The sequence below is a fragment of the Paramisgurnus dabryanus genome, chromosome 5 (assembly GCF_030506205.2).
Source record: "Paramisgurnus dabryanus chromosome 5, PD_genome_1.1, whole genome shotgun sequence".
NCBI lineage: Eukaryota > Metazoa > Chordata > Actinopteri > Cypriniformes > Cobitidae > Paramisgurnus > Paramisgurnus dabryanus.
This window is the reverse complement of record NC_133341.1, coordinates 45,894,783-45,916,005: the sequence shown is the minus strand read 5'-3', so window position 1 is coordinate 45,916,005 and position 21,223 is coordinate 45,894,783. Positions and strand designations below refer to the sequence as shown.

Sequence of the window (21,223 nt, the reverse complement as noted above, 5' to 3'; positions counted from 1 at the left end):
CCTCATTCTGTACACGTTTTTTGAATTTTCTGACAAATGAAAACACAACCAGCACGCTTGGAAAGGATATAAATTGAAGCCTTCTTCTTCTTCTTTAGTGTTTATTGGCGGTTACATTTAATCCTAAAGAAAACAACCGATCTATCAGTAGCGTTGCGCAGTCCGTTCTGTGTATGACGCCACATCACTGCTCTCGCGATTATGTGATGTCATATGACGAGCGATCTGCGCAGCACTGCAAGAAGTCGAACTTCTCCCGCAACTGGACCAATCACGCTAATGAGTCTAATTATGATCAGGTGAATCTTATCTGCATAATTTCCTTGCACTGCATTAAATAACCACAGTCGCTTGCGTTAAGTACTTCAAACATTACGGTGTCTTTAGTGTGCTTTAAGCTTCCTCATCTTAATTTGGTTTCAAAATGGCTCCTAAAAAAGCAGCTGCTGAGCCAACCGCTACCATCCCAAAGGATTCAGAGACTGAAAACGCTAAAACAGGTTAGTAATTCGTCTAGTCGAATGTCAAAAATGACGTACTTGTACCATCATGAATTGTTCCAAACTTGCTTCTCATTCATTAAAGGTTTTTTTGAACGTTTAATGTTTTAAGGTCCTGCTGAGAGCTCAGGCGGTAAAACTGCCGGGCGGAAGGTTTCTCCTCACCCGTCCACGATGGAGATGGTGAAAGAGGCGCTGAAGGAACTGGACTCCAGGAAGGGAGTTTCGGCGCAGGCTATCCGTGGATACATCAAGGAGAAACACACGAGCGTGGACGAGACGCGACTGAAGTACATGGTGCGACGAGCACTGAGTAAAGGGATCGAGACTGGCACGATCGTGAGACCCGCGAACTCCGGGCCGACCACAACGGGCGCGCAGGGACGCTTCCGGGTAACGCTGCATTAGTTACATATACTTTTTTTTTTTTAAACTGAACTAAATTAAAGTTTATTTGCCCTCAATATACCGATGGTGGGTTTTATTAAACCGGTGTTGTATCTCCAAAGGATACAAGTAATCGTAATGATTCCAGTGCAGTATACTACAAATATGGACGTTGTATTCGTGACATCACCTAATAGGTTTTTAAAGGGCTTTTTTTTTTTAAGCCAATAATAGGCTGTTCAAGGCTGTAAACATTATTTTCTACTGTAAAGTTGAGCATTTTAATGGGCGTCTATGGGAATTGACTCAAATCTCACTGGTTCTCCCATCTTTTAGTTATAGTAATGGTTGACGTGCCAACATGTTTACCATGCGGATCTGTATGTGCCATGGATTTTCTAATGAATAATTTCAAATGGTTTTTGACTTTTTTAGATTGCTGCCAAGACCAAAGCAAAAGAAGCTAAAGCGCAGACTAAGGAAAACGCTGATCCCAATGTACCGAAAGCATCCAAACCTAAAAAAGCAAAGGCACCTAAAGCCAAGAATGATGGTATGTCACATGTTAAAGTGACAAGTGTGAATCTGTATCTCTTCTGGTTTCTGGTCACTTAATTACAACTTTTGCGAGTCATACTGCAACTATGTTCAACTCTTGCTTGTTTTTTCTCTAAGGAATGAGCAAAGAGACCCAAAAGCCCACAAAGAAGAAAGCGGCTACAGATGTAAGTTCTGCATAGTCTCTATTTTTCTCCTTTGGTCTGCAGACATTTTTACAGCTGAGGCGGCTAAACCTCTCTCTTCCCCACCACTGCCGTTTCTCCTCCCTCCTTCTCTTAGGATGCTAAGCCTAAAACGCCAGAGCGGGACGCCACTGCCTCAAAGGTGGCCCCTGCTAAGAAGCCCAAGGCAAAGAATGCTGCAGGGGAGGGTGGAACAGAGCCCAAACCCAGCAAAGCTAAAAAACCAAAGGCATCAAAAAAGGAGGGCGCTGAGGCGCCGCCAGCTGCTGCTAAGAAGGGAAAGAAAACTGCAGCGAAAAGCCAGGAGGATGATGCAGGAGAGAAGGGAGATGCAGCAGCCACCAAAGCCACTGGGAAAAGAGGAAAAAAGTGATGCCATGATCTTGTTTTTATCCTCTATATAGTCATTTTATACATGCACTTGTATTTCAGAATAAAAAGTTTTACTGTTTCAAAATCTGTAGCAGGGTGTCTTGAATTCCTTCAGTAAAGAATGGTGTTTAGATGTTCAGTGACTAATGGTTTATGCATTTGGCAGACAGTTAACCAACATCAATTCTGAAACTTTTTAATCCAACCATCTTGATTTATTGGATAATAAGTGAAATAACACATTTTTTTCAAGGATAACACAAAGTTAAAAGTAACTTCTTTCCATTGTGGTCCTTGAATCTTCCAGTATATGTATGCCCTGTACCCATGACTTTGCATTTTTAACATGTTCTACCAATTGAGAATCGTTTCACATACTTTTAATGTGCACATCTGTGTAATTTTAGCTGTATGGATGTGACTTTTGGTTACGTTTAATTTTCAGGGAATTGTGCAATACCGATATATTGAAACATCTGTTTATTTTCATAAAGCCCTGATTATAGTCTATACACCAGAAAATTTGTCTATACTTTTGCTTTCCTTTTAGGTGAGGGGAGACATGCATTTGTGACGGACACATTTGGGTGATTCTAGTGAAATTAGACTTCTGAGGTGTCATGAAACATTTTGATAAAGTAAATGCAAAGTAAGAGTATCAAGCATACAGTCACAAACATCTCCTGTACTATTTTGCACCTGATTTCAAGTGACATCATGCAAACCCATTTTGTTTTTTCCACATTTAAGGGGGGAACTTTATTACCGCAATGCCTCCATGACTGGATTTGGGCCCTTTGACATGGAAATATTTATAAAAAAATCTAAAAAAGCTTATTTTTTTCTCTCCAAATAAGTTGAAATTTTGTTTGTCATAGTACCTAGACAATTTTATAGTTCTCATTACCGAAACATGAGTGTTTAAATGCATATATTTAATGTAATATGTTGCGGTAATGATCATTTTTGATAATGATAATCTAAAAAATGTAAATAATTCTATAAAAAATATTTTTTAATCCTCTAAAAATAATGGTTCTAGTAAGTTCAGACCTTAATCTTATATGTGCAAAAAAAAAATGGTTTCAAGGGTTTTTTTTATTCTGATGCTGGACACCTTCTAAATGCTTTGGATTTCTGTACATTAATTCACAAACCAATAAGCAACAATATAGTCAATATAGTAAAATTCACGTCAGCATTTTTAAGGGATAGAAACAACCATGGATTTGACGAAGCCGCACTTGCCTAACCATAACATGTTTATTGAAAGTTTATAAAATTTGAGACCTTTCATTGGTATTTACTGTAAGCCATGAAATATTGACATCTGAGATATTACTTTGGTTTACTTTTAGGCGTTTGCATGGAATTGTTCAACTGTGTAAGGAATTGATGATGGGCCATTGAATTATTTGAAAATAATGCACACCCAAGGTGGTAATGCACCGCCATGTGCATTATTTTCAATTATACCACGTGCCTGTTGAAAGCTTTATGCTGATTGGTTGAAAAATGTTCCACAGGTATACTTCAGGGGGCATGCCCACCAAAACATTTTCATTGGCTGAAAACGCCCGGCGGATGCCGACTGGCAGCTTTATTTCAGCTATCTGAGCGCTTTGTTTGCTGTGATGCTTCTGCTTTGTTTATCAGTCGTCGTCGTTGTATGATGTGCCGGTTGGTTGTTGTGATATTTGACCCATCCGTCCTTCACTGTGATTGGACGGCCATGTGAGAACTGACATTGACGAGCTGAGCTTTTCACCCAAAATTGAATATTTTTCAACTCTTTTGACGCTGAGCGCAGAAAAAACACTGAGCACCGGCTTTCAGCACAAAAAAGCTCCCTGCTTCCATTGGAAACAATTGAAAGCATACGCTGGCCGCGGGTGTAAAAGCTTTGGTGTGCACGGCCCCTTATTCTTCTGTAAAATGCACACCTGACCTATCAAATGTCTTGAAATTACCACCAGAGCAATGTCCTTGAATTATTATTATTATTATTTGAATTATTTTTGAATAATTCAATGACCTGTCGTCAATTATTTCTTACATAATTTAAAGCACCGGATTCAATTATTCCGCTAATACCAATGTTACCACAAACATTGCTCTGAGGGTCATTTAAGACATTTGACAGGTGTGCATTTTACAGAAAAATAAAGCTTACCTGTGGGACATTTCTCAACCAATAAAGCATTCAACAGGCCCGTGGTATAAATGCTTGTAAACTTTGTCACTACTCTGTATTCAGAGAGCGGTTTCACATAAATGTGTGGAGCGACTGTAGCTTGACTTGCAAGTTGCAACAGCACGGACATATGTCGGTATCTTAATTTGATTTTGTACAAGGATTAAAAGTAAAGCAACTCTGAAGCTGATTTCATACCCCCACCCAGTTAATACAGAGGTCTACACCGAACCCAAGCAGTCAACACAATCACATTAAGACTTGCTGATCCACAGGAAAGACGCTCGGATCAGAGGTCATCTCACAATGGAATTCTTCACTAGGGCACCGAAACTGCTCGCGAGGGTTCGGCCCCTCGAGGTAAGTTTAATAAGTCGGTCTTATCCGTGCAGTTTTCCTGCATGCTCGGCAGCCCTGAGGGCCTGTGGAAGCCCTGGGCCACAGTGGGTGTATGTAGGGCCCGATTCAGACAGCGGGGCGCATGAAATCCCTCTGATTACCCCCTCATTAGCGTACGGCTCCCAGCCAGGTGAAATTACCGAAGAGAAGCTGGACTGTGGGAAGCGAGGGAGAAGCAGACCGAATTACCGCAGGTGGACGGAGGGAGGACAGAGAGACGGATTGATGAGGTGGATGTGTGGACGAGAGAGATGGATTGAGGAAGTGAAAACAAATGGAGTGATATGAAAGGGGACAAATAGACTGGACTTTAAAGCAAAGACAGGGTGATTGAAAGAATGATAGAGGTCAGCAAACACTAAACCGTACACAGACTGAGGGAGGTACAGACAGATTGATGGAGAGAGGGAAAGATAACCTTAGGCTGAAACTAAAGCAAACCAGCTGAACGTAGCCTGTTGTTTTTCAGTAATACCCGCTGTTTTTTCCTGTATGTCTTACATCTGCTACTGTGAGCTCTTTAACAGCATCTGTGTATTGTTGATTTCCACACAAAATCAGGTTTACACTCATATTTTGCATTTAAACACGATTATGATCTAAACAAAACCTTTTATTCTGCAAACGATTAGTCGCGATTAATCATTTTGCAGCTAAATGTAATAACAGGTGGAGATTGATCTAAATCGCGTTGCTTTTTGGAATGCTTGATTCTGATTGGTCAGTTGCGGCATTCAGCAGGGCAAATGTTTTTATATAAAGACCTCTTGAGTTGATTATTGATATATGCTATAGATTTTCTACATGTCTATGCTAGTTTCAGGTTTCTCATCCTGTACGTCACATTGCAAATATTCATAATTATAATTTAAAAGTCATGTGTTTTTTTTACAACCAGAGTCATACAGACTTTAATTTGGACTTCTTTTGGTTGACCGCATGATCTCATTCATATAAACAATCCCTTACTTGTGTCTTGGCAAGTATTATTTACAGTTTGGACTGAAGTTGCATAAAATCTTTATGCAAACAAGGTTAGTAAGCAATTAGCACACCAATCTCATCAGTTTTTTTGTAATGTTTACAATCTTTTACAACAGAGTACTCTTTCAATGTATTTTAATGTTCTACCCAGTGTATCCTTATCGATTTAGACTTTAATTAAAGCAAATTATTGTATGCATGAGTTTTTGATATTATAGTTTTCAATTTTTTTCAATAACTGACAGTATGCCACAGAGCTTAACTTCTATTGAACTCGGAACATCGCTTTAACCTTTACAATGACCACCAGATGCCCTTAAAGTGTGGAATGTTAATAATGCGCAGACCGTTCAAATACACACTCACATTATGTGAAGCGTCTGGCTTTATATCTCTCCTATCTCCTTCTAAAGCCAGGTCTACCCATATGCTTCAATGCACACAAGAATGAAGACAAGACATAAAGAGTAGAGTGTTCACGTACACACACACACACACACACACACACACAGAGAGAGAGAGAGAGAGAGAGAGAGAGAGAGAGAGAGAGAGAGAGAGAGAGACCATCTAATAGGACAGACCTCTGTCCTTATCTCCCCTGTCGTTCTGTAATGGATGGCTATTCACACAAAGGTCACATACACACTCTGTCAACACTCATGCACTAGAGACATCTCTCTGACAAGTGTGTTGCACACATTAAATACACACTAAAAGCACAAGAGACCCTTCTCCTATCAAACTGACAATGAAAGACACTTCAAATAACTAAATGATGTGTCTTTACTTGATGCTTCCGACTCTGTGTTAAATCATTTTCAGAGAAAAAAATGATACATCATTACTCACATTAAGTTCTGAATGAGTTCACTCTCAAAAAAATTGGACGATTTTCAACCCAGCTTTGGGTCAAAAAGGGACAAACCCAGTAGTTGGGTTAAAGTAACCCAAAAAAAAAATTATATTTGACCCAACAATTGGTTAAAACAACTCAGCATATTGTGAAATTACAACCCAATAGGTTGAGCTCATCCCTTTTTTGACCCAACAGGTTGAAAATAACCCAGCATTTCTTAGAGTGTATGAGTGACTTTTAACTGGAAAATTTGAGAAAAACAATTAGAGAACTGTAAAAAACTTTAAAAAATTACTTAGATTGGTAAGACCTTAATATACGTATAAACTTTTTCAACTGTGAATAAAGGTGAGAAAAATTAAGTAGAATTTGTTTAATTTTTAGTTTATTCAACAGTAATTTTCTTACTTTAAGTGAAAACCTTTTTTTAGGTTTTAAAAAGCTTCAGTGTGTAACACCTAGAAATGTACCGAGCCCCTAAGGTGACATTGGAGTAAAAAAATCTAAAGTTTAATTTCATGTGCTCAACTTTTGCATTCTCACGTAAAACTTCCGCGTGCTCATGTAAAACTTTCATTTGCTCACTCGAAATCTTCCTGTGTAGAATTTGTAAAAAAAGTTGTGTTTTGCCTGAACACGTGAAACAATCGCGTGCGCACTTGAAACTTTTGTGCACATGAAACTTTCGCTTTCACGTGCGCACGCGATAGTTTCACGTGCGCGCACGATAGTTTCACGTGTGCACGCAAAACTGAACTTTAATTTTTTTTTCTCCATGTAACGTAAGCTTTTTCCATTAAAATTTTTAGCTTAAAGTAAGAAAATTTAACATTAACATTTTTTCTCATTTCCAAATTTGACTTTTTTGTTTATTCCACTTTACTTTAAATGAAAAAGTACTGAGCCCTTAAGGGGACATGATGTAAAAATTAAATAAAGCTTAGTTTCGCGTGAGCACGTGAAACTAAACTTAAAAAAAATTCTGCACATGAAAGTTTCACATGAGCACATGAAACTAAACTGAAATGTCACTTTAGGGGCGCAGTAAAAAAGAAATAAGGTGACAAAACTTTTTAGGTTTTAAAAAGTTTAGGTTTTTAAAAAGTTTGTAACACCTAAAAATGTAAGCTTTTCAGTGAGAAAATTTCAATTGAAAATATTTTTTTATGTGTTACTAATTGAAGTAATTGTTTTAAGTTAATCCAACTTTCACTTATATGGCAAGGTCATTATGTTAAACATGTTACATTTTTTTTGTATTATGGAAAGAACATATGTTCGGCATATGTACACTAAAAAAAAAATCACTGGGTTGTATCTACCCATGGATTGGTCAAATATGGACATGGGTCAACCTTTGGGTTAAATTGATTCATTTTAAGCCAAAGGTTGGGTTTATCCATATGTGACACACGTATGAGCACACCTAGACTTTATATTGCAGCAAGCTTTTTTGGGACATTTTTTGAAAGGTATCAGAAGTTTATCAGTTCACCTAAACCTCAGGAGAATATTCTGCATAGTTTTAGTTTAAACTTTTTTGATTTCCTATTGTTATCCTAACCATTTTATTCTTATTTTGTATTATATTATTACTTTCTTTCTTGTACATATATACTTGCACAGTATCAGATCTACATTTCAAGTGCAGGTTGCATCATGTGTGTAACTGTGTATGTGCCAAAGAAACACAACGAATTAAGGTGTAAGTTGTAAAAAAAAAATGTAAAAAAAATCTTCAATGCTCAGAGCAAGTTTAATTAAACTGTAATGCAAGTCAACTGAAGTATACTTTTTTAAAGTTTTTGACTAGTTGACATAACATATAAACAAGTTGAAATTATATAACTTAATTTGTTAAGTTAGAGTAAATCAAAAACCTATGTTGATCTGATTTTGTTTTACATTATTTAACTTTTATGGTAAGTTTGGTTATGATTTTTTTGCTTGATAAAGCAAATCTGTAATCACAGTCAACTGTGTCTAAAGTCATCTGAGCAGATTTTGTTGCGACTCGTGACTGAGGACGATGATAAATCCACATGTGAATGCTGAGAGGGTTGTGCTGACTGGAAGGAAGGTAAAAACTTTGTCTTTTGTCTTTCACGGGGATGCATGGTAAGAAGAGATGCTACAGAGAGCCATTGTTTTAAAGACAAAGATTGTATGAGGGGGTTGGGTGGGACACTTCAGGAATGTGCTTTGTGCTCTTTCATACAGATAAAGACACACAACCACAGACTCGAAATCAACCAGGACAATCCCCCCCAAAAAACTCAAATCCAACAGAGCAACCCATCATTTGCTCAAGCATTCAGAAATGCTTCTTGCGATCTGTTAACTCTTTTCACACGGAAAAAACATTTATATCAGTTTTAGTTTAAAGTAGTTTAAAAGTAAACTACTCTCTCCCTCACATACAATTGTGTCTGATTTTAAGAACTAAAAATAGCGTTACTTTCAACATCTAATAATAAAATAGTATTGAGTTTAAAGTTAAAGAAAATTGTTTCTATTTTATTAACATCTTTGTTCGGAATAGTTAAGCTTACATTCATTTGGAGAAATCAATAGTGCTTAGTGATGGTCTATATTGACTAAAATAAATAAATTGGTTCGACCGTCCGTGTTTACAGATATCCTCAATTTTCTGTTCAATGTCTAGACATGATGATTATTAAATAGTGAGAGAGAGATTGAAAAAAATAATACTTGACAGTCAACACATCCTCACTGCTGGAAATGAGCAGCTGTAGTTTATTTTTAACAAGATCTCTGATCATTTCAGTCTGATCTTCAGTTTAAATGGCACATTTCAGTGTGGGTTGTTTTATGCAAAGATGAAATTCGTGACGGATGAAAACAGGCTGTTTAATTCAAAGACCTGGAACGAAGGTAAAAAAAAAATGGTCAAGAGAAATTATGCCTGATTTTGGCAAACAGACCCTGAAGCAACTTTAGAAGCAGTCCTTAGGGGGAAATTTTAAAATGATAAAATATATTATGTGACCTTTTTAACTCTTCCTTACCACTAAACCACTTACTTTCCTACTATATTTAAGGAAAAACTGATGATGTGGCTTTGAACTATTCGAAAATAATGCACACCCAAGGCTTTGCGTCGTGCCGCATTATTTTCAAATAATTCAAGAACCGGAGTCAAGTATTCCACATATACCACGGTTACCACAAACATTGCTCTGATGGTTATTTTAAACCAACTGACAGGTTAGTGGTGCATTTTACAGAAAAATAACCCGAAAATCTCCATGTAACATTTCGCAACCAATCAGAAATGAAAGCATTCAACAGGCCTGTGGTATAAGTAAGGATTAATTGATGACGTGCTGTTGAATTATTCAAAAATAATGCATAACCAAGGTAGTAATGTGGCGTTCCGCAAAGAGGAGTGTGTATTATTTTCAAATAATTCAAAGAACCGGAGTAAACATTGCTTTGGTGGTTATTCTAAAACATTTGAGAGGTCAGGTTTGCCTTTATTAAAAAATATTGCATACTCGAGGAACATTTCTCAACCAATCAGAATAAAGCATTCAACAACCCCATGGATTAAAAGAAAATTTAAGCGCCCCGTTCAGACCGCCAGCGACTAGCAGAGTGCCATGATCGCATTCATTTCAATAAAAGCTACTTTCGGCGACATGAGTGAAAGTGACCATTGGCAACTGGATGGGCATGTCCAGCGCTGTGACAAAGTACCGAAAAGTTAAACTTTTTAGTGTCTTTCGGGAGCGACTACCAATGAGAGTGAAGCGGCATCGGTCTCTCTTCAGTTACTGCAGTGGATGGTACTCATTTGTTTATGACAACCAGAATTAGAAACGCCCCCTAACGACCTCATTCATCAACACACAGCGACAAAGCCGCTTGTAATGTATTTGGCGCATGAAGGCATCAAGACACCTTCAAATCCAATGTTTGGTTTTCTTCCTGTCGAGATCGAAGGGCAACCTTCCGATCTCTCTGATAAAGCCAATACGGAAGTGACTTAAACTGCAATTCATCGACTAGCAGGGAATATGATTGGTCGAGCCTGGTAGAGCTCGGAAAAATAAAATGCGGCCTAGAAAGCAGCTGGAGCACAAATTTAGTGTAAATTATTACAAACTACTTCTTTCGATTACATTTCTAGCTAGGAATTTATCCATACTACACCCATTCGTAACTTAATATGACCTTGTTAAGCATTTAGGGACTCAAACAAGTACCTATACTCAAGACAAATGCAATTTTGGATGCATTCACTGATTGTGCTGCTCACAAAGATGCATTTATCCATAATGGTTTTGGGGTGAACTGATGTCTTGGAGTGTCTTGTTTTAAGCATTCCTCCCCGCAGACACAATGACCTTCTCTGCTCAGCAGGGGTACGGGTGAGATTTGGGAAAAGGTTTAAACTTTTCCTCCCCCGGTCTGCGTCTCCACACCAGCGGATCTCATGTCCCCAATCCCTCCAGCAGAAAGAACAGTTTCTTCCCCAAGAGTCCTCGAAATGTCCTTGACTTAGTTAAACCTTCCATCTTCTTCAGACTAATGCTGCCGTCTCTTCTCTCCAACCTGTTCCCATGTCACAGCTCTGCCATTTCCCTGTTTGTCTGTTTATCAGCAAACACCACAGTCTGGGACTCGTACGTGCAGTGGTATTGAGTAAATCTAAACAAAAACTGGGTCATATTTCTTCCCAAAATTACAATAGAAAACAATACATACTTCCCATGAAGCTTTATTACTTATTTTTGTGACACTCATTGCACCCACCTAGATTTTATTACTCTTTACTTTTAAGTTTGTTTTTAATAGATATTATTTTCAGTTATTACACAGCTCTATTTGTAAATCATTTTGACAGGTACAGTTTAATCTTACACAAAAAATAAATATAAATATGTCTTAATAATACGGAGCCCCTAAGGGGACATGGAGCAAAAATTCAAGTTTAGTTTCATGTGCTCACGTGAAACCTTCATGTGCAGAATTAAAAAAAAAGTTTATTTTTGCCTGCGCACATAAATAAAACTATCTTGTTAGATAGTTTCACGTGCGCACGCAATAGATTCACGTGCACAAGTGAAATAAAACGCGATAGTTTCTAGTGACCACGCAATAGTTTTACATGCGCAGGCGAATCTAAACTTTAAAAAAAAAATCTGCTCATGAAGGTTTCGCGTGAGCACATGAAACTAAAATTTTTTGCTCCATGTCCCCTTAGGGGCTTCGTATAATAACATATGACCTTATATATATATATTTTTTAATAGCTTTAATACAAAATAAATGTTTTTTACTCGTGGAAAGGCTGCATTCTACCGAGCCCCTAAGGTGACATTGGAGAAACTAAACTTTAGATTTTTTTACATGTGCTCACGCAAAACTTTCATATCCTCACACGAAACCTTCATGTGCAATTTTTTTTTTGAAAAGTTTAGTTTCGCTTGCTCGCGGGAAACTTTCGCACGAGCACGTGATAGTTTCACGTGCACATGCGAAACTAAACTCGATAGTTTCACGTGCGCACACGAAAGTTTTACGTGAGCATGTGATATTTTCATGTGCGCACGCGAAACTAAACTCGATAGTTTTACGTGCACACACGATTGTTTTAAGTGAGTATGCGATAGTTTTACGTGCGCACGCGAATCTGAACTTTAAAAAAAAAATCTGCACATGAAAGTTTCGCGTGAGCACATGAAACTAAACAATTTTGCTCCATGTCCCCTTAGGGGCTACGTATAACATATGACCTTATATATATTTTTAATAGCTTTAATAAAAAAAAAAAAAAATTCCTCGCGGAAAGGCTGCATTCTACCAAGCCCCTAAGGTGACATTGGAATAAACAAATCTAAAGTTTAGTTTCATGTGCTAACGTGAAACTTTCATGTGCAGATTTTTTTTTAAAGTTTAGTTTTGCGTGCTCACGTGAAACTTTCACGCAGGCACGTGAAACTATTACACGCAAACTTTCACGTGCGCACCAGAAAGTTTTACGTGAGCACGTGATGGTTTCCTGTGCGCACGCAAAACTAAACTTTATTTAATTTTAGCTTCATGTCCCCTTAGGGGCTCCGTAGCATTCATTAAAAAATAGCTAATAAAAAATTTCAAACAAAAATGTTTTGTTCCTTACCAGTAAATAGCAGTGTAATAAGCGGGATAACGTACAGGAAGCCAGTTGTTATCGTGAAATAAGCCCCCTTTAGTGTGATACAACTGGCTGCCTATACATTATTCCTTGCTTATTACATTTGTATATATATTAAATTCATAATGAATTGCTATGTGATATATGAGCTTTGATTTACAGCATGTGTTATGTGTTCAAAATTGATTCTTCATCATATGATCTCTTTAAAGAGATGCAATAAAGAATAAAAAACGAGAATAAATGTGAAATTTTTATTGTAACAGAAACACAGATTACACTAACAAAAAAATGATTTTTTACATAAGATATATTTTATACAAAAAAATAGGCAACAGAATAAAAATCAAGTCCCTGGTTTGTTCTTGTGAATCTCCAATGTGAAGACCAAATGCTCTTACCCATAATCCCTTGTGTGGTATGAAAGGATGGATTCTTGTGGTTAATTTAGCTAAAATTTCAAACCAGCACAACAATAAATGAAAACAGTCACGCAGTCGAAGGACGTTTGGAGTTTTTCAGCCACTCACAAAACAACAGACACTCATTTATTTGGTCTCTTTTAGTGCCAGTCAAGTGTTGCAGGTCTAATGTGTGTATGTATGTGTGTATCTGTATAAGCACATGTGGCACGTTTGTCCACCTTATTCGTGTCTTTCTCTTAAAAAAGTGCTAAAGTCTCTTGTGCTTATTTCACACGCTCACACACACCGAGTGCATCGTTTCAAAACAAAATATTTGATCCTTGGCACACAATAAGTAAGTGTGCACATGAGTTGGTCCATCGAAGTACACGTATGGCACATCCTTAATACGAAGGATGATGAAGTCATCGTTATTAATCTGATACTCATATCCAAAATCTCGTTTGTAATAAAGATATTTTTTCTTTACGTCGTGTTCGTTTCTTCACTATGAAAGTCTCCATTAGAAAAATATTCTGGAAATACTTGTAACATCGTGACATCACCCCTCCCGTACCGTGACATCATCGCAGTCCTCATCTGATAAGATTATGCCACGTGGCTCCAGAAGTGGCAAAATGGTTTAGGTAACATCCACGTTAGCGCTAATACAGTGATCCGACAAACTCTCGAACTGGTTTCCTTCAGGTAGTTTTGGAAGCAGATAAGGGAAGTTTGATTCTTAAGTGATCCTGTAAGAAAGGAAGTACGGTTGTTCCTGATTGTGCACGGGAAGTTTACACCAAAACTCAGTATGCGTTTGCACGTGCGTGCGCAGGTTGCTCAGTACAGCACGTTCCCTGGAGTTTTGTTTCGGATCCCGAGAGCCTCAATGCTGGAAAGAATCTTCTTCTGATGGCCAGCCAGCGTTACTCCCAAACGAAGCAGATCCCTGATGAGACGCAAGCAAGAGGAAGAAAATAAATCTATGGTTTGAACTAAAACCAAATTAAGTTTATTATCTATATGATTGATCAATCACATAAATACTTGTAAAGAACTACATGCAAAACTGTATAATATTTTACATAATGGCTATATTTCGTGTCCTGTAGATCAGATAAATACTGACTCTGTGGTGATGTGGGCGAGCAGCTGCATGGATGTGAATCCAGCCTGAAGAAAACTTTCCTCGTAACGCTCCATCTTGATGGCCCTGAGCCAATCACCCACTGTCCCACAGGATGAGGGCGTCAGGGGTGAGCGCTGATCTAACAGAGGGTGAGAGGGGCTGCAGGAGAAAGAGAGAGAGTGTGTGTTAAAATGCATGTAATTACCCATACTAAGTTGGCCTAAACCAGCACAGCTGTAAAACGCCAGCCAATGAGAACAAGAGCATGACAGCTATGCCTTCAGGGTTGAGGGGAGGGGCAAGAATGCGACAGGCACATATGTGGTACCGAAACTTGATTGACAGCTTGTCAGGCCAACATGCTGAGAGGGGAGGGGCAACACTAACATACAAGAGACCATACTGTGCAGGGAAGAGCTGAGGTCTGATGATGATAGGCGGAAAGAGATGTGAATAATGCGAAACATTAACTGTGATGCTCGTGATTGACAAGCATTGTTGGGATTTGTCGCTTTTACTGTAATTAAGTAATCTATAGGAGTATTTCCGTGGCATAAAACTTGCGCACTATATGTCAATTTGGAGGACAAAGCAACACTTTTATTGAGTGGCCGTTTTGCAAAATAAAAATGTTAAATTAAAACTGTTGAACGTGAGTTCACTGAGTTCGAGCTATGTAGTATATTGAGTTTTGGTAATAAATCGGTATTTTTCCCAGCGGGATATGGTCTGATGTGACGACTCCTTTTTTTCCAAACAGCTTGCATGCTGTGATGAAATTTCCATTTATTACACTTATATTACCATTCATCCCAAAAATGTTTCGCCCAGCCTCAAATAAAAAAACGACACAACATACCCTGCCCCCTCTTGGGCGGTGATTTTAAGCGAAGCTGGATTGCGAATGAGCTTGTCGAGCGCCGAGACGATGTTGGCGAAACGCGGCCGTGCCGTCCTCTCCTTCTGCCAGCAGTCTAACATCAGCTGATGCAGGTAGGTGGGGCAGTCAGGGGGCGGAGGCAGTCGATAGTCCTGCTCGATGGCATTAATCACCTGATTGGATAAATACACAATTTATGTTAATACGGGAAAGCCCTGCTAAATGAATGGTTGCATTGAATATAAGTGTATTCGCTTACATCTTGGTTGCTCATATCCCAGTATGGCCTCTCCCCAAATGACATCACTTCCCACATGACAATTCCGTAACTCCAGACATCCGATGCAGATGTGAATTTGCGAAATGCGATCGCCTCTGGCGCAGTCCAACGGATTGGAATTTTACCACCCTAAAAAATACACGGCACATCTTTTAGTCATGCATTCCTCCTTGCACGATTAACTGCATATTTGTGTACGCCGAGCAGTGAGAGTATATTTACCAGTGAGCTGGTGTACGTGGGATCGGACGAATTCTCTTGCAGGAATCTCGACAGGCCGAAATCGGATACCTTGCACACGAGGTTACTGTTAACCAGAATATTCCGTGCCGCCAGATCGCGATGAACGTAGCTCATCTCCGACAGATATTTCATACCCGATGCGATACCACGCAGCATACCGACTAGCTGTATCGGCGTGAACTGGCCATCGTTCAGCTAGGGAAAGATAAACAAAAGCGACTGTGTATCAGAGAGTGCTGGCGTAGAAGTCAAAGAGATGGACACCGCTGTAAACAATCATAGGCACCTCTGCATACAATGCATACTTACTCTGAGGAAGGAATCCAGAGCTCCGTTCTCCATAAACTCTGTGAGGATCATAACGGGGCAGCTGGCTGTTATAATGCCCTCCAGGTGGATGATGTTCGGATGCTGAAACTGACCCATGATTGATGCTTCGGATAGGAAGTCGCGCCTTTGCTTGTCAGTGTATCCACCTTTAAGGGTCTTGATGGCAACGTAGTTCTCTTTCTTACCGGGAATCCTCAGCCTTCCCCGGCAAACCTCGCCAAACTCACCTAAAAAAATGCAAAGGGTTTTGAGCATTGCATTTCTCAGACTACTTTTTTGGGTATGTGTGTCTTTTATCTCAATATTCCCATCAGAACTTAATGAATCTGCGAATGGAAACTTACCTGCCCCGATAACTTCCTCGATTTTGACAAACGAGACATCTATCTCTTTAGCAAATTCCCTCACCGCCTCATTAGGGTCTTCGTAAGTAAATGGATCGATGTAGACTTTCACTCCTTTGCGAGAAAAATAAATGTCAATAACTAAAGTCTATTATTTGTACATGGCTCCAATTATGAGAAAAGATTTGTGTTTTAAGGCTTACCCCCCATGTGATATTGGCCATTTTTGTCGCTCATTTCTGGATCTTTGGAGAGATTTTGCTTCCTGTGAACAGAAACAGGATTTTGGATGTTAACATCTGTTTATTAGCTGTGCAACGGGCAGCCACAGAAACACAACATTTAAAGGGCACAGATTACACAAACAAATAGTTTGGACTAAAATTTGTGTTGGCAGTCTGTGAACACAACAATCCTAAAATGAAAAAAAAAAAAACTTCACCCACTCCTTTTTAATCCCCGATTTTATTCTCTTGTTAATGTGATGTCACACTGATAAGCCCCACCCACAGGCACTGACTGATTGGTTAATTTTACCCAAAACCTTTTCTAAATGTGTTTGTTAGCACGTTGTAGCACTAATGTGGCTAAATATACAATTGCCTCAGACTGTATTCACAGGAATCCAATAGTTTTTTTAAGTTATGTTTTTTGGCCTTTATTTAGACAGTATAGTGGGGCATAGACAGGAAAGTGTTGGGTTGAGATAGGGAAGCAGGATCGGCCAAGGACCTCAGAGACGGGAATCAAACGTGGGTCACCGTGACCACGATGCTATCAAGGGAGTAAGGAGCTGAAGCTCATTTGCATTTAAAGGCACAGACATTTGCTCCCAACCAAATAGGGGCATTTTGGACATGCTATAACAAAGGATTTGTGGGGTATTTTGAGTTGAAACTATACAATCACATTCTGAGCACACCTGAGAATTATTTGACATCTTGTAAAAATTGGCATAATATGAGCCCTTTAACAAATGTTTTCCTGACAACGTCTTGTTATTTGACAACAGCCTGAATATATTTCTGTGGAGGCACACCTGTTCTGACAGGATATGTATGAGATCTAATGCAAGTCAAATCCTGTGTCATTTTCTTTCACAAGTGTTAGATTTCATCGGTATCATATGAATGTTATCTGGTCTAAATAAATATTGACGGTTTACTGTGTGAACACCCATTCCAAACCGCTCACGTATCAGGATCAATTTCACACAGGTTTGTTGATAGGGTCACGATGAAACTGTTTGTATTGACGCGTTTCATAGTTTAGTCCTGTGCTGTCATATTAAACCGAACAAAGTATGAAGTGAATGAAGAGAAAATCCATACGGCTCCACCCTCTTCTTCCTCTTTCTGTCTGGCGTTGACCTCGGGCTCTGATTCCTTATTCACTTTTCATACGTATTATACTTTGAGAACGGCTTAAATGACTTGATCTGCTCTTTCTTGTTCTCCTTGATAATCTCGTTTCTTTTTTTTTTATCTCTTCCTTCTCATTTTTCTGTTTACTTGTCAACACTTGCTAGTAGTTCAAACATTTTTCACCTTTATTGGCCTATCCAGTGTTGTTTTATCTGTTATAATGGTGTGTCTCAGACACCACTGAGATTTAATACAGAGAAATTTTTTAAGACTATTGCTTCTTGAATTTTTCTCCAGAGGCTAACAAACCCATAACAGTGTAAACCCTCATTTCCTTCATCGGGACAGAGCTGTTTGTTATTTTAGTAGAAACATCTAAACATCCTTAAAACAACATACATTCACTTAACAAGCAAAACTGTGTAACATAATGAGACTTGTTTAGACAACATATCTCCAATTAAGTTTATTTTGGAGCCCACCGGCAATCATTTGAACTTACTTTTTCTTTGAAATTTAGTCAATATAACCAATGGGGTAAAAGATCTGTAGTGTTCTTCGAGCTCAATGTGTATAGCACTGCATCAGCAGCACAAAAAGTCCATAGGTTTGATCATCAGGATAGACAAACACATTGCAAAAATTTTCTTTTTTTATTATTTTTAGATTTATGAAAAACGAAAAAGACTAAAATACTGAGAAAAAAGTGAGTTTATGCTAAAAAGTATTTAAGTTTAAGAAGTTATTTTTTTAGGTGTTACTAACAAAAGACATTTTTAAAAGTTTTTTACCTTAAATTTTTTACTTAAAAAACAAAAGTATATCATTATAGGTGGTTTCAAGGTTTACCAATTGAAGAAACTTTAAGCAGATCCAACTTTAAATTTTTACAGTGTAAAAAATATGTTAGTGAAGTAAAAAAGTTAAGTTAATTCAATAAACTTAATTTGTGGTAATATTTTTACTTGTTTTAAGCATAACTCATTTTTATTTTCAGAAAACAAGACATAATTTCAAGTAAATGTATCTCAATTATTTTTTTATATATATATTTATAAAGGAAATCTAAACAGCAAATAAATAAATAAATAAATAAATAATATATTCTTTTGCGGTTTACAGATAAATTGTATAGTTTACTTTAAGTTGCTTTAGATAAAAGCATCAGCCAGACGATATTGTTTTGCAATTTACCTTCTCAGTAAACTATACATTAATTTTTTTATTTGTCACATACATTACAGTCATGTAATGCATTAATGTAGTGAAATGCTTTATCTTAGTGCCTTGTTCCACACTGCAACTTAATACATAAACTAAAAAATAATATAGAAAAATAAGAAAGTTCAAGAAGATATGATTATTTGGCAAAAATATAGATGCTAAATGTATGAACGTATATATTAATATTTTTAGATGCATTCATTGAGGATGTGGTGTGCAAAGCAGCATGTGTTAAGATATTTGAGATATGAGAGAGATTTGAGAGAAGAATTGGAGGACAAAGTTTAAAAGTGAACTCCTCACAGGTCATCCGTGCTCAACCTCTAAGCATTACATTTCTCCATCCGTCTGCTGTCTCTGGACAAAAATAGCCACCTTTGTCCCACCCAACTGTGAAAGCAGATCTGAATCGGAGACCCCTGGTGTGTTTGTGTGATAAAAGACATAGTTCACCCAAAAATGAAAATTATGTCATCGTTTACTCACCCTTATGTCATTACAAACCTGTATAAATTACTTTGTTTTGATGAAGACGGAAGAATATATTTTTAGGAACCGTATTTTTATTCTACTATGAAAGTGAATGTGGCTCATTTTGGTTACAAATATTCCTCAAAATAACTTCCTTTGTTTTTATCAGAAAAAATAAATGTATACAGGTTTGTAACAACATGAGAGTAAGAAAATGACAGAATTTTCATTTTTGGGTGACCTATCCCTTTAAGTGTAGGGACTTTCTGTTTAACTGTGAATGAAATTGTTTGCATGTTTGTGTATGAAAACACTCGCGTGTGAAGAACAATGCAATAACTGCTGACATATCAAATGTCTTCATTAATAGATACAGTACTGTGTACAAAAGTCTTAGGTCAAGACATGCTTAGTTTCAAAAGAGATCACACGAAAGAAGACATTTTGTTGTGAAAATTACTGTTTGTTTAATATATTTCCTTTATTTCAGTTTTTAACCTTCATAAACAGACTAAAAAATAAATACGGACAGTCATTCAAACCATTAAAACAATAAAGCTGGTGGTGACCTAAGGCTTTTGAACAGTACTGTATGTGTAAATACTATAGAAACATACATCTTAATACACTGTGTATACATTTGTGTGTGTGTGTGTTGGCCCAGGGTCACAGCTATTGTTCTTCTGGTTTGGTCTGTAGAGACTGGGTTGTGGCTACTGCATCCTGTCTCCAGTAAGTTCACACAGATTCATACAGCTGAAATAACTCCACAGATTGAGCCATTCAGACCCTTTAGTCATTTAAACTCATGTGTGCAAGTTTAAGTTACAGGCATACTAAAAAAATCACTTTTATACGCTCCATATACTATTAGGTCCACATTGTTCGAGGGTAAATATACAGATTTAAAGAGGAAATGTATGATGTCTAATATACTCCTCCCATCAGCCATTGTTCTGACAGCTAACAGCCCCGCCCAATACTCATGTCATTGGTTTATCCTGAAGTTAATGCCACAGGAACACGCTGTTTACACTTTTCAGCAGGTCAACCTTAATTGCAGTTGAGAAAGTACAAACATTGACTAAACAAACAGGCGAGGGGATGAGTAGCGCTTTCAGCGTTTCAGTTTTTGCAGGAATATATTTGCGGGATTGTGTGGCTGAGTATTGTGTGTGGGTCTAATTATAACATCTACACAATTTTTGGTTCTCGTTTGTCTCTGTCTCACCTGATACAGTAGATGGCCGCAGCAATGACGATGATGAGCAGCAGCATGCCCATGGCTATGAGAACCCCGGTAACAAGCAGAGGAGACGAGGAAGCATCTTCTAGAGAGAAATAGAGAGAGACAGTTTGAAAAAAAAGGCATGATACAATCTCAAAAAATTGCCTTCGATCTGCACAGGAAGGGAAGAGAAATCAATAAAATGCTTTTGCAAAGAAAACTCTAGGGTCATAAAAGTTGGCCGCTAATAAATGACCACAACACACGGCTGACCCCCACCCCAAACGCCCTCCGTACTTACCGTCAGGGAGCGTTCGAAGGGTTACGGCTTGTCCGAAGCTGCCGTAGCCGGCGAAGGTGCGAGCGCGGACTTGAACCTCGTACTGCGTCGCCCTCCGCAGGTTGCTCAAGACGACCTGATTGATATCGCTCTCCATGTAATGACAGGAGTTCTCTTCAGAGTTACGTTCCTTTAAAAACAACACACACACACACATCAGAAATCTTCATTAAGATCATTTAGTTGATTCTTCAATAGCTATTCTAAGCTGTCTGAATGCATTCGATGTTAATTAGTCTGGCAGGTTTGTTTGGTGTAAACAATAAAGAGCTGTGACACGGAGAGCGGTCGATACAACACGAGTGTTGAGAAAAATGGAGAGGCGAGATAGGGACGGTCATCAAAATAGACTGTAATATAAGCTACATGCAGCAATGAAAAACAG

General features: G+C 38.1%; 2 protein-coding genes across 3 annotated transcripts in view; one reads left to right on the top strand and one right to left on the bottom strand.

The window, feature by feature from the left end:
• Nucleotides 1–359: 359 nt before the first annotated feature.
• On the top strand, nucleotides 360–2,087 carry h1m (linker histone H1M). Its single transcript, XM_065284681.1, has 5 exons — nucleotides 360–500; nucleotides 613–893; nucleotides 1,323–1,440; nucleotides 1,563–1,612; nucleotides 1,728–2,087. The coding sequence occupies exons 1-5, from the start codon at nucleotides 425–427 to the stop codon at nucleotides 2,001–2,003; spliced, it is 801 nt and encodes a 266-aa protein (XP_065140753.1). The 5' UTR covers nucleotides 360–424; the 3' UTR covers nucleotides 2,004–2,087.
• Nucleotides 2,088–12,838: 10,751 nt separating this feature from the next.
• ephb4a (eph receptor B4a) overlaps nucleotides 12,839–21,223 on the bottom strand; it is a 32,121-nt gene continuing 23,736 nt past the window's right edge. Inside the window, exons 8-17 of one of the 2 annotated variants that reach the window (XM_065284425.2) lie at nucleotides 20,800–20,968; nucleotides 20,502–20,598; nucleotides 16,415–16,476; nucleotides 16,212–16,325; nucleotides 15,847–16,094; nucleotides 15,517–15,732; nucleotides 15,274–15,423; nucleotides 14,994–15,187; nucleotides 14,135–14,293; nucleotides 12,839–13,954 (exon numbers count right to left, since the gene is read on the bottom strand). In XM_065284425.2, the coding sequence (XP_065140497.1) occupies nucleotides 13,846–13,954; nucleotides 14,135–14,293; nucleotides 14,994–15,187; nucleotides 15,274–15,423; nucleotides 15,517–15,732; nucleotides 15,847–16,094; nucleotides 16,212–16,325; nucleotides 16,415–16,476; nucleotides 20,502–20,598; nucleotides 20,800–20,968 (1,518 nt within the window). In that variant the 3' untranslated portion in view covers nucleotides 12,839–13,845. Of the gene's footprint in view, nucleotides 13,955–14,134; nucleotides 14,294–14,993; nucleotides 15,188–15,273; nucleotides 15,424–15,516; nucleotides 15,733–15,846; nucleotides 16,095–16,211; nucleotides 16,326–16,414; nucleotides 16,477–20,501; nucleotides 20,602–20,799; nucleotides 20,969–21,223 lie in introns of both variants that reach the window. The other variant, XM_065284424.2, reaches the window with a different exon arrangement.

What these genes read in the sequence shown, in the direction of transcription:
- h1m (XM_065284681.1), top strand. Translation starts at nt 425, where the DNA reads ATGGCTCCTAAAAAAGCAGCTGCTGAGCCAACCGCTACCATCCCAAAG. An exon ending in GCGCGCAGGGACGCTTCCGG is followed by an intron (nt 894 to 1,322) that starts GTAACGCTGCAT and finishes TGACTTTTTTAG; the next exon opens with ATTGCTGCCAAGACCAAAGC. An exon ending in AGAAGAAAGCGGCTACAGAT is followed by an intron (nt 1,613 to 1,727) that starts GTAAGTTCTGCA and finishes TCCTTCTCTTAG; the next exon opens with GATGCTAAGCCTAAAACGCC.